At 36.6% G+C, this 12,766-nt stretch overlaps 2 protein-coding genes across 3 annotated transcripts in view; both read right to left on the reverse strand.

The window, feature by feature from the left end:
• LOC107681543 (potassium voltage-gated channel subfamily F member 1) overlaps window positions 1–316 on the reverse strand; it is a 2,153-nt gene extending 1,837 nt beyond the window's left edge. Inside the window, exon 1 of the mRNA XM_016477849.1 lies at window positions 43–316. Coding sequence (XP_016333335.1) covers window positions 43–120 — 78 coding nt within the window. The 5' untranslated portion in view covers window positions 121–316. The remainder of the gene's footprint in view (window positions 1–42) is intronic.
• The window catches only part of LOC107681542 (RNA-binding protein 25-like), a 24,402-nt gene that overhangs the window by 9,144 nt on the left and 2,492 nt on the right, over window positions 1–12,766 (reverse strand). Inside the window, exons 7-19 of one of the 2 annotated variants that reach the window (XM_016477847.1) lie at window positions 11,495–11,683; window positions 10,881–10,964; window positions 7,416–7,645; window positions 6,054–6,165; window positions 5,652–5,741; window positions 5,059–5,132; window positions 4,684–4,834; window positions 4,234–4,609; window positions 3,254–3,561; window positions 3,030–3,128; window positions 2,902–2,949; window positions 1,639–2,535; window positions 1,091–1,133 (exon numbers count right to left, since the gene is read on the reverse strand). In XM_016477847.1, the coding sequence (XP_016333333.1) occupies window positions 2,443–2,535; window positions 2,902–2,949; window positions 3,030–3,128; window positions 3,254–3,561; window positions 4,234–4,609; window positions 4,684–4,834; window positions 5,059–5,132; window positions 5,652–5,741; window positions 6,054–6,165; window positions 7,416–7,645; window positions 10,881–10,964; window positions 11,495–11,683 (1,854 nt within the window). In that variant the 3' untranslated portion in view covers window positions 1,091–1,133; window positions 1,639–2,442. Of the gene's footprint in view, window positions 1–1,090; window positions 1,134–1,638; window positions 2,536–2,901; window positions 2,950–3,029; window positions 3,129–3,253; window positions 3,562–4,233; window positions 4,610–4,683; window positions 4,835–5,058; window positions 5,133–5,651; window positions 5,742–6,053; window positions 6,166–7,415; window positions 7,646–10,880; window positions 10,965–11,494; window positions 11,684–12,766 lie in introns of those variants that run through there. The other variant, XM_016477848.1, reaches the window with a different exon arrangement.

Here is a 12,766-nt window from a genome sequence, read left to right on the forward strand (position 1 = left end):
GTTCAGAATGTCTCCGCACAGCACCAGCCGCACGCCGCCGATGTTTACGGCGATTTCTTTGTCGTCGCTGCTCGACGAGCCGTTACAGTGCGCGAACCGGGTCCTCGGTAGCGTCCACATCCTCGCAGCCCTAGTCTCAAAACATTTAAATGGCGTTAAATGTTAGGAACGGTGAGTTCAAAGAAAAGGCGCATGGAGACGCAGGGTCCTCTTGTGTCAAAAGAGGATTCTGATCAACTTCGTAAATACTAAAGACATGCTAAGAGAGTAAAATTAATACATTTTGTCTTGAAAAAAGCTTTGATAAGAAAAAGAATCAAGAGAATGCTATCTTGATTCAAGCAGATAACAGTTCTGTGCGCTTTTGCGCAGTGAAAGCGCGCAGTTGGCACAGCAGTAACAGGTCTCCCCCCTCCTCCCTGTGCACCACTCTCTCTTTCTCTCTCTCTCTGTAACCCCCGATCCTTTATTAATATATCTCGCCTGGTGTTTCCTACCATTTCCAACCTGTTTTTTGCAACTCTTTTGCCCACCTTACAAAAGACCAATAGTAGTGAACAGAGAGCGAATTTAAAGAAGGGGGGGGTTGACTTTTTCTATGGATTGATATATATTGTTTCGGGCTCACTTCTGTTATTATTGATACCTTTTAAAAGTTTTTCTCGCGCAACGCAAATTGTAATTTTCCGTCAGTGGTGCAGTAACCAAAACATCGGTTATAAACAGGTGAAAATATTGGCTCTATCTTGTCGTTAAGTTTTGTGATTACAGCTTGACAACTGCGGTAAAAATATATAGATATAAAATCTTTTTTTCTCTTTTCACAGGCAATTGTTGTGAAGCTCCGAGTTAAACAGTTTATTACTCCAGCAGTAACGCAAGTAAATCACATGGCCGTTCACTCACCTGTTACTTGCACAGCCCACAAGATACTGGATATTTCCATAAAGTCCAAGTTGATTCATACATCACATGCCTTTTTCACAGGAAGAACGTACGTATGTGCTAAATAAAAACACTGAATAGAATGTTTCTGAATTAGCATTAGTCACTCAAAATTTAGTTGTTTGTCGGGGAGAGGCGCTCACCCGCATCCCTGAGTAACTGCGCCACCCTTAGAAATTTCACTAGAACTGCAATATAGACAACAAAGAAAGATGTGTTTTTAATAGCTTTTTTTTTAAACAATTGACTGACAACTGAACATTTCCATCATTACCTAGGGAACTTATACTGACACGCTGAATTTGTATTTGTCACAATGGGAGCCTGCTATTAGATACTCTATTATATAGCAGCTGTTTAACGTCTTTTAAGCAAAATTTAAACAAAAAAATATGAAGGTCAAAACAATTAATGGAACTGCAAGATTAAATAGAAAATGTACAGTTTCTGCTGGGCAAAAAATACATTAATTAATTAATTTGTAAATTGTATAAAACAAACATGACATTTATGAATATTTCTTTGTCCAGAGAACAAAATTAGAGAAAAAGTACTTTTTTAGTATCTGAACCTTCGACTCAAAATCTAGTTACCCTGTGACAACTTGCCCTAGTCTCCCCAATTCATTGAAGCACTGATTTGTTTAGCATTAACCATCAAGTCATAAAAATGAAATACATTATATAATGTTACTTGTTTTCGGTGAATCCTGTGGTCAGCAACGAGTTCAATCTGAGAATTATAAAAGCAAAAAAGATGAAAGTAGCAACAGAAGTGGTTCTAGTTTAGAAAATCAGACATTTTAATATTTCAAAGTCAAATCAATCACCATGGAAACAAACCTTCAGATGGGCTGGTATGTGCAAAATACACCACATTCAAAACCACTGCCGCAAAACCAGACAAACCTGGAGAAAATCCCATATCTCCACAGGTATGGCTTCATTCAGTTTGTTTACAGTGAAATATTTAATACTTACTCAAACATTGTTTGTTTGTATAATAATACAGCACAAAAAAATCATCATACCTTCCTGTAATGAGGCAGGTAGACAGTAAAATCTAACTGAGTTCACTCAAATAATAAAAGGAAAAAAATGTAAGCGGATTTAAATTGGTTGTGCTAAAAATTGGAAAATTGAATAATGAAATAAAACCTACAACTAAGTCAAATGGAAAACAGCCAACCAAACTAGACTCCCCGTTTAATCTGGGCATGAAAGAACTTTCGACTTTTACATGGTTTTGGCAATGCAGTCAGACCAACTGGCACATTATACACACACACACACATCAGTGTGCACATGCACACACACACATTCACACACTCATTCACACCAGTAGCTGTGCAGTTAATCCTCTGGAGTATATGGGAAGAGTTGAAGTGCATCAGTGTGTGGTATTCATCCACCATACTTTAATTTAAAGGCTCTAAAAGCAGGAGAGTGAAGCCAGATTCACTTCTCTCCTGCTTGTTTCTATCACTCTCAGTTCATGTTATTTCACCAGGCCAATTTTCTTGGCCTCTGTTTCATAGATCAGAAGCCTCCACATTTTCACTATAAACACTTCTGCTTCCTCATCCAGTACCTGTAGGAAACACACCCAATGATTATCCACACAGTAAAGGGGTGAATCTAACAAAAACATGTCCAGGTCATAATTCACCTCAAAATGAAAAGAAAAAATGTTCTACAAAATGCTTATTGTTAAAATTACTTTGGTAATGAGAAACTTTGGCGCTTTGGTAATGTGAAATGTGCTTAATTTTCATGAAAAGAAATATTAAATTTGACTTATATAATATACTATATTCTAAATATCATATTCTACTATGATATAATATAATATAAGGGTGAAACATGATACTGACATGACAGGTTTTGTGAGATTCACCCAATATTATTTATTAGGAGTATGTGCAAATATCAAACCACTTTTAAATGTGCTATTTACCATGGCAACATCATCCAGAATTCCCTCTGGTGTGCTGTGAGCCATGACCTGCAACAAGACAAAACACATTAATACAGAGAATGGAAAACAGACAATATTTCCACTAAGATACAGAGAGAAACACGCACCTTTGAACAGACAAAGTCAACTAGTGTGGCTTCCTCTTCTCCAATGTATTCTATGATTTTCTTATTGATCCAGGGGCGGATCCTCCTGTCCATCAATGTCTGTGTGGGCAAAAGAGTCATCAATACATTACATGCACACGCGTCTACATACACTGTTCAATATAAGCCACAATATACAAATAAACAGCCATTTAAAGCAGTCACACTAATAGCTTTTCTCTCACTGTGTCCACCATGTTCCAGTCCAGTGGATAATTAAACAGCTCTTGTTTGACTGTGGGAATTTTCTCAATCAGACTCTTGATATGTTTTCGTTTCTCTTCTGTGTTTACACCAGGCCGTGACCCTGTGACCTCTGCTCCATCTAGGCTAAGGCCTCCCCTCTCATCCTCACTGTAGTCAAGAGGTACCAGCTTCCTCTTTTTGGGTGCTTCCTCCGCCTCCTCCTCATCAAACTTATTAAAGACGCTGTCCACCGCAGCAAGAGCCTTTCGTCTTCCTGCCTGGGGCAATTTAGGACTGCCTGCAGCACCTGAGAGACAAAAAGTAGTTTGAAACCATTTGATGCAAAGGAGAAGAAAAACTTTCTGAAAAAAAATGTCTAAATACTGAATATATTATCAATGTACACTACATTCAAAATTTAGAGTCAGTAAGATTTTTGGTTTGTTTTGTTTTTAAAAGAAAGTCTCCTATGCTCACCAAGGCTGTATTTATTTGATCAAAAATACATTTACAAATACAATTTCATCTGTTTTCTATTTTAAAAAGTGATTTTGTTTTCAGGATTTTTTGATAAAGAGAGTTCAAAAGAACAGAATTTATTTGAAATAGAAACCATTTGTAACATTATAAAATGCATCCTTGCTGTATTAATTTCTTTAAAAAATAAAAGACGCCAAACCTTTGAACGGTGGTGTAAATAAAAATAGATAAGACTAAATAAAAATATGACAGACAGACAGACAGATAGATAGATAGATAGATAGATAGATCTATCTAGGCTGAAGTAACTACTATCGAGGTTTAGATGTTTAAAACAAGGGTTAGGGGTCAAGCTCAATCATAATAATAAAGTATAATAATAAAGTAGTTCCTATATTCCTATATAAGAAATGTCTCACTAAATCTGAATTTGTTGCAAATCAGCTCCAATGCTTTTGTCAATTCCTTACAGAAAATATCGTTCAAGTAACACACAGACCTAGTTTGAGACTGAGGCCTATTTTAGGCCTGAGCTCTTCTGTGGGCGGGCCCTCATGTGAAGCGTTCTCATGCAATGTGACGCCGTGTGGTGATTCGCTGCCAGGTGTGAGGGGCGTGGCATTGCCACTGGCTGAAGAGATCGAGGGCGCTGTTGGAACAGGTCTGAGTGTGGGCTTCAAGCATGGCTTGACCTCTCGGTCATCATCGTCCTCCTCTTCGTCTTCCTCTCGGTCTGTGATGTTATTGTCTAAGGAGTACGCCTCTTGCTCCGCGCCTTCTTTTCTCTGATGCTCCTCATGGGAGATGTGCAGCACCTCCTCGCTCTGCTCTTGCTTTAGAGGAGGCTGCCGCTGTTTCTCGGCCTCCTGCTCTATCTTTAAGGCAAAAAACAAAGTTAGACGCACAGACGCAGACAAATGCAGACATAAAAACGCACACACATACGCACTCTCTGAAGTTCAGCATCAGGGTCTGGGTGTCCTTCTGCTAGGAGTCTCTGTCTGATCTCCTCCAACTCATCTTTCTCTCTTTTTCTGTCCCTCTCATCTAATTCTACCTCTTTCTCTCTATCTCTCAATCGCTTCTGCAATGCACTGCCCCTGAGACAGACAAAAAGAGAGCAAGACTAGAATTATAGACAGGGCGAGATCATGTATTTGAATATATGGGTTTTTCTTCAACTATGGTCACCTACTGTAAAATGACAAATTAAAAATATGTATATTTTGAGACCTTTTTCATAATCTTGCAGAGTAAAAACTGCATTACTGTTATTCAACTACCTTGACATGTAAGTATTTGCATCATTTCATTGGGTTTGTACCTGTAGTATTTGGGATCATCTCTGTCATCATCATAATCCTCCAGGAACTCTTTCAGGCACTTGGCTTCTTTAGTCTGCCGGAAAAAAAAAAGTGTTTTATTTGAATAATTTTCTCTTGGAACTAATTAGGGCCAAGACATATATTGATGAATTTGTAGCCATTAAGTTTCCTACAGGGTGTGTCATTAGACTAATTTCCTTCCTTGTACTATGACTCAAAAATGTGACAAAAAAAGATCAGACAAAAAGATGGCAAAAATGTTTTAGTACAAATATATGTACACTACCGTTCAAAGGCTTGGGTACAGAAATACTTAAAAAAAAAAAAAAAAAAGAAATTCATATTTTTATTCAGCAAGAATGCATTAAATTGATCAAAAGTGACAGTAAAGACGTATAATCATGTTACTTCTTGCATTAAACAGTTTAAATCTATTCAGCTGCTTGAAATTATGGTGCGTCCAACTGAGGAGAAAATAAATATATTTTTTAAACCATTTCAGCAAAAATACATAGCAAAAAAATGTTTTTACCTCTATCATCATGTATAAATAGACTCTGATAGCTAATAGTTTTTATACATTTATTCTTACCATCTCTCTGTGTCTTTCCTCTTCTCTCTCTGTTTCTTTACTGTAATCCCTTGCTTTTTTCCTCTCTCCTATCTCCCAGTTCTTCAGGCGCTGTAAAAGACAAACATCACATTATCTTACTGTGTTCGGTTACAAGCACAGATCTGTTTGTCCTGCATTTGAGAATAAAAGAGGGCAGATGATCTAGAAGCAGGACACTACAGAGCTCCAGAGACAGAGTCAGTGCTCTGGAATGGCACAAATTTTCTCTCACCAGCCTTTCTGCACTTTTATCGACCAAAACCTCATACATTAGTTTAACATGACTATTTAGAATAGATCAAATTTTTAAAGTGCAAAGAGCGAGGAAATCCATGATGTTCCATTATAATCATCTAAAACAGTACATTTTTGATTCCAAACCTCCTGATAGGCTGCTTCTTTTTCACGTAGCTTCCTCTCCAGTTTCCGTCGTTCATACGCCTCCTCCTCATCTTCCTCGCGCTCTCTTTTCTTCTCTTCTCGACTCTTCTCCCTTCAAAACACAACGCGGCCACACACAACATTTATTCTGTACATTAGAAACTAGCAATTACACTACTTACAGAAGATAAACAACACTTAAAAAGGATATAGAGACAAAGATACTAGCTGAACCTTTTAGATGGTTTCAGAAATGTCTAAATATTCTACTTTAGAAGACTAAACACCACAAAATGAAATATTACAAATATTAGCTTTATCTAACACCTCTTTTTCTATATTTTATAATCTTTTTATTTATTTGATGTAAAATACATTATATTAATATTTTATGATGGACTGTTTTTGTTTTATTCACTCTTTTCATTCTTAGTTTTAGTTACTTGTTACTTTTAAAATTGTCGTATTTCTTTTAATTATTTAAAAACTACAGTTCTGTGTGTTCTGCGCATTATGTCATATGAAGCAATATGTGACCCTGGACCACAAAACCAGTCTTAAGTCGCTGGTGTATATTTGTAGCAATAGCCAAAAATACATTGTATGGGTCAAAATTATCGATTTTTCTTTTATGCCAAAATCATTAGGATATTAAGTAAAGATCATGTTCCATGAAGATATTTTGTAAATTTCCTACCGTAAATATATCAAACCTTCATTTTTGATTAGTAATATGCATTGCTAAGAACTTCATTTGGACAACTTTAAAAGTGATTTTCTCAATATTAAATTTTTGTGCACCCTCAGATTCCAGATATTCAAATAGTTGTATCTCGGCCAAATATTGTCCTATCCTAACAAACCATACATCAATGGAAAGCTTATTTATTCAGCTTTCAGGTGATGTATACATCTCAGTTTCGAAAAATTGACATTTAAGAAGGTTTTGTGGTCCAGGGTCTCATATGAGAAACACTACTTGAAAGGTGCTATACAAATAAAGTTATTTTCATTTGTTTTTCCCAGAAGCCCACACGTTTCAAATGTGTATATAGCTGAACTTTCAGGAATACATTAGCAAGTAGTCAACTTCTTTGATATGGACAGACATGCACTAAAAGCCACAAAATAATTCTGATTCCGTGACGTCTTTTAAAATAAGATAGAACGGTTTTCGCTACAAATTAATTAGGTAATGTGAATTATTTTCAAGAGAAACAGGAAATAATTTTAAAAGAAATATACAAATAAAATCTTGCACATTGTCATAGTTTGCACAACTTTATTATGCAATATTCTGGTCAACGTTTTCGGTCAGGTAAAAAATACAGATGCTTGTACATATTCTATAGTCATACACACCTTGATCTGCTTCTGTCTTTACTGCGATCACGACTTCTCTCTTTCTCCCGCGTTCGTTCTCGTTCTCGCTCCTTTTCTCGCTCCTTTTCTCTCTCCTTCTGTCTCTCTCTCTCCCGCTCCTTCTCTCTCTCCCGATCACGTCGCTCTTTCTCTCGTTCTCTCTCTTTGTCTCTTTCTCTCCGCTCTTTCTCAATCTGCTGCCGTTCTCTCTCCTTCTCCTCCTCTAGTTTCTGCAGGGTTCCGGTGGGGAAAGAGAGATATTAGTTCATGTAAGTGTGAGAACACACATATAGAAGAAGGGCAACGTTCCAGAATCTCCCTGGAAACAGAGAGGTTTAAATCATGAAGCCAGTGTCTTAGTATGATGAAAATCTCATGATTTCAACACTTACACTCAAATAGATGCACACACAGTATTCCTCTCCCACATAAAGTTTCATCCTTCTACACATGATTTTGGAGAAACCATGAAAAAAAACATCTGAAATATTTAAAATAAAGCAAATAATAATTGGTAGGATAAAGAGGCCACACTGCACTAAAGAGGCTTTCTATATGAATGACTTGAAGAGACTACACAGTTGTCTGTGGTAGACATCTCTTTGTGTTCAGAGATGGTTTCATTGCCAGGCCTTTAAAAGAGGTAGGGTGGGTTAGTTCACATACATACAAATATACTTAAACATACTCACTACCAGAGTTGCTCTGATTCTAAAAAAAAAAAAGAATAATAAATAAATCTGTAGTCTGTACCAATATGAGTAGAATATCAATTTCATTGCAACAGCAAAAACTAATATGCTTTATAAATTCACTATGTTCAAAAGTTTGGGGTTGGTGAGACTGTGTTAATGTGTTCTTTCAAAAAAATAGTATATAAGTATTTTCTGTCAAATTGATTAACCACGATTAATCGTGTTTAAATAAAAGTTTGTGTTAACACATTATGTGTGTGTACTTTGTATATTTATATGTATATATAAATGCACACACATACATGTATATATGTAAGAAATACATGTAACATATATTTATGCATAATGTAAGTCATATGTATGTGAATATATTTATATATACATTTAAATATACACAGCATACACATATATTGTGTACACAAACTTATTTTGGATGTGATTAATCGCAATTAATCGATTTGACAGCACTTTATATATATTAATTTGGACAGTAAAAATATGAATATAAACAAAACTTAAAAAAAGGAAAGTAGCAAACAGCAGTGTTTGATTAATAATAACAACATAATGCACAGCAACAGATCTATTTGGCTACATTTACACTTCAAAGGTATTCTTTGTCCATTCCTTTAAGACAAACTGACCCTTTACATGAATACCTCTTCAAGGCCATCTTGACCAAGACGTGACCGTTCAGACACAGAAATACGAACCTGTCAGTCAGACAGTCTTCGGGTACCAAATTGACTGATACTACACTTCTTTATGTTAGTATTGAACTTGTACATCCTTACTCCAAACAAACTCTGTGTATTTCTCTCATAATTCATTATCAGATTTTAAAGCGATGCTCATTCTTTCCAATCACTGATTTATTTTTTAATCGGTTTTGCAGAGATCCGTAATACACTGTATCATCCAAATACATTCACTTTGGCAAAATGAATGAAATCAGAGAGGTGGAATCTCACCCAAGTGACGTCTTCTGTTGTCCCTCAGGCCTCAGTCGCCCAACAAATACAAACAAATATAAATACAGACGCTGACCATGCAGAGACAGAGACAAGTTTCAAATAGCTATGGCAATAGAAAAGATATTGTCTGCTTTACTGAATGATTGCTGAGGACAAGAACTCTCTGCTCCGAATGGTGAACGCTGACAAAAGAGAGGAAATGCAAGAAAAATAAGAGAGAAATGAGGAGCATGACCAAAAGATGTGCACAAATAAAGTGGGATTGAAAAGATGTGGGACTGATGCTGAAATTTAGTGAGCCAAGAATTTAATATGCAAAGTATATTTTTAGTGAACTTACCTCTCAATAAACAATGACAACTAGTTGAGACAGTAGCTTTTATTTTATTATGTTTATATCTCTTATTTTGAGAGGGGGGGTTATAGATAATACCTTTTATTATTCATTTTTTCCACTTTTAAATAGTCTGTCCATGCCCATTTTCTACCCTCGCACTGGCCCTTAGGGCTATTTTACTTCTGTCTCTTTTAAGTTATAGGTTTGCGGTCAGGTTCAATACAGTTTTACTTCAATAGGTCTCAATAAGCTGGCATTACATTGTTAAATGATTAGAGACCTTTTTAATCAGTCTGTTTCCATCATGCAATCAAGCAGATCAAGGAAAATTTGATTCCTCATAATATGACTGCCTTAAATACACAGATATGGGCAAATTCTATTCGCATAACATATCAGAGTTGCACTGTATTATTGTATCGGATGTGATGTAGAAAAAAAAACTAAATCAACAGACAGAAACAGAGAGAAAGAGGGAATGGGACAAGAAAGAAATATGACTTCTTACCTGAGGAATCTTCAGCTTTGTGCGTGCTGTGAAAGGGCGCCCCCCTCAGACTGCAGTGAAAAATACTGCAGTGGTTATTCAGTACTGCATTTCTCACCAAAACCACGCTTTTACACAGAGGACTCACAAAGGTTCACTGAGCTCTGCCCACACAACAGCTTCCAAAAATATGGTTTATTGAGCAACTTCTGCTGAACACACACACTCATGATTACAGTTTGTCTCCTGAGGTCAATACATCAAAGTGTGTTACATTTCAGCTGGTCTTTTTAACACTACCGCATCCTCAGAGCCTCATTTCTGAGACCCAGAGCCAGTTGCACCTTTGTTTATCCTCCAGAAGGGGGCGCCCAAGATATGAAGAATAGAAAAGGAAGCTCATACTTACATCCTCTATTCCAGCAACTTTTTCCAAAGCTCTGAGATTCATCTTGCTTTAGTCACCATATGACCTCTACCGTAATGGTGGGGTTTAATGAACAGATTAGCTTTAGAGGGAGGTTTACAGTTCGTTCATGCACTTTTTGTGTGGTAAATCTAGCCTGAACTGGTCCTGCCCATCTGCTGCCATTGTTGCCACTCAGAGAAACAATCTAAGAGGCTTCAGCCATCTCTTTTCTATAATCATTCTTTCAGAGAACAGCTTTTAAAGTTGTAATCTGACAAATCTTTTGCTTGGATGCTGCTAGGTGAAATAACACAACAAAAGAGGCATTATTTCTAATAAACGTGAACAATGTTGTTTCTTGGATTTAAAAAATTGCCTCATGCAGCTGTCTAAAATGGGCAGGATGTCTCAAATTCTTACAGATTTATTTGTGTGAAGTTACTCTACTGAGGTGTAGTTTCAGTTATAATAATGTGAGTTTAGAGTACTCTAGATGTGGCCGTCTTCAGTCCACAGACTAGGCTAAGAAAAGGAGAGAGAGAAAAAAGAAAGTAGTGTGTTACCTTGTGTGTGTCTCTGAATTTGCTAATCTCTCTGGAAATCAGGTCTCGCTTGTCATCTTCCAGCCCCATGGCATTTATATCATCCTGGGGGGGAAAAAAATAGTAAAACTGATTAGACCATGTGAGCAGATAAATTAAATCTTAATAAATGACCTTTAAGAGCAATAATAAGATACATCTTACAAAGTAACAGTTACACCAAAAATAAAAAATTCTGTCACCATTTATTCAGTCTTATGTTGTTCAAAACTGACTCATCTGTGGAACACGAAATTAGAATTTTTAATAATATATCAGTTGATGTTTTCAATACAATTACAATAAATGGAGACTGGAGCTTTCAAGCTACAAAAAATACACCATAAAATTATGACTTTACTGACTTCAATGCTATATTACTCTTCCAAAGTCATATGAGAACTTACTGTCATATGATATCTTTTGAAAAAGCAAGCAAATAAGTAATACGGGTTTGAAACTACATGAGGAATTAGTAAATGATGACAGAGTATTCCTTTAATTAAAACTTTCTGGAAGATGTCCCAGTATTTCAGTTAAGTCATTATGACAGGGCTGCTAGGTCAGTATGGTTACCATGGTGAGAGTAAAAATACCTCCTTCTTCTCTTTACGTTTCTTGCGGTGATGGGCTTCAGCATCCTGTGAGGAGGCTGAGAGCTCGCTGGAGTATTCATGGATCAGACTGTCTATGGCACCTTTGACCATCTGATCACGCCGCTTCATCTCCTCGTCCAGAAGCTCTTCCTCCTCTTCATCTCTAGCCTCTTCTCCAGTCTGAGGAGCCTGTATAGGGAATATGTATTTGTATGTGACAGACAATTATCATGGTTTACAAACTCCTTTTAAGCTGGGACGTTCTCTGAGACTGACATGCACCAACAAACTCTTTCCATCAATGAAACAGGTAAGAAGCATTCATATGAAAGATGTGTTAATATTGATGTAGAGTACACTACCATTCAACAGTTTTGAGTTTTATGTTTTTGAAATTCTCTTATGTCTGAAAGTATCTTTTGCATAACACTTCATTTAATCAAAAATACAATGAAAACAGTAATACAGTGAAATATTATTTCAATTTAAAATAACTGTTTTCTGTTTTAATATATTTTTAAAATATCATTTATTCCTGTGACGTAAGCAGCCATTACTCAAGTCTTCAGTGTCACATGATCCTTCAGACATCATTCTAATATGCTGATTTGGTGCTCAATCATGCTCGTTATTTTAATTAAAGGGGTGGTTCAGCGATTTTTTTCTAGGCTTGATTGTGTTTATGGGGTGCAGTCTAACATGTGTTAATGCTTCGTTTTTTAAAAAACTCATTATTTTTCACATAATTTACCTTTATTCCACACCGCTCTGTCCCTTCTCTGAGAAACATGCTGATCATTTCCTTCTTTTATGAAGCCCCTCCCTCAGAAATAGGCGATGGGCTCTGATTGGTTAGCTAGCCCAGTGTGTTGTGATTGGCTAAATCATCCCGCCCCTCACCTCAGCGGCATGTGCTCCGGTTGTACTGTAAACAAGGCATCGTTAATATCGCTTATCAGTTTGAGCCCGATTGAGAAGCAGAGGATATTACTGAAGAGGATCATGCAGAACCTGTGCAAGCATGGCTTTTAATGGTAGGCCTATATTTTTTGCTTGTTGTTGTCTCATACTTTTAGATACGCTGTTATTTGTAAATGCTACTGCTTATGTTAGCTTTTAATATACGGTTTTATCCTGATTAAAGCTTTAATACAGTACGGCAACTGCACGCGCGTTTAACATGTTTCATGCTCATGTTTAACGCTTCTCATAGCTATGTGAAAATAAGTGTATAATTGTAACAGTTCATTGTTGGAGCTGAGCTGAATGAGA

This window comes from Sinocyclocheilus anshuiensis, unplaced genomic scaffold (genome assembly GCF_001515605.1).
Source record: "Sinocyclocheilus anshuiensis isolate Anshui unplaced genomic scaffold, SAMN03320099.WGS_v1.1 scaffold2334, whole genome shotgun sequence".
Lineage (NCBI taxonomy): Eukaryota > Metazoa > Chordata > Actinopteri > Cypriniformes > Cyprinidae > Sinocyclocheilus > Sinocyclocheilus anshuiensis.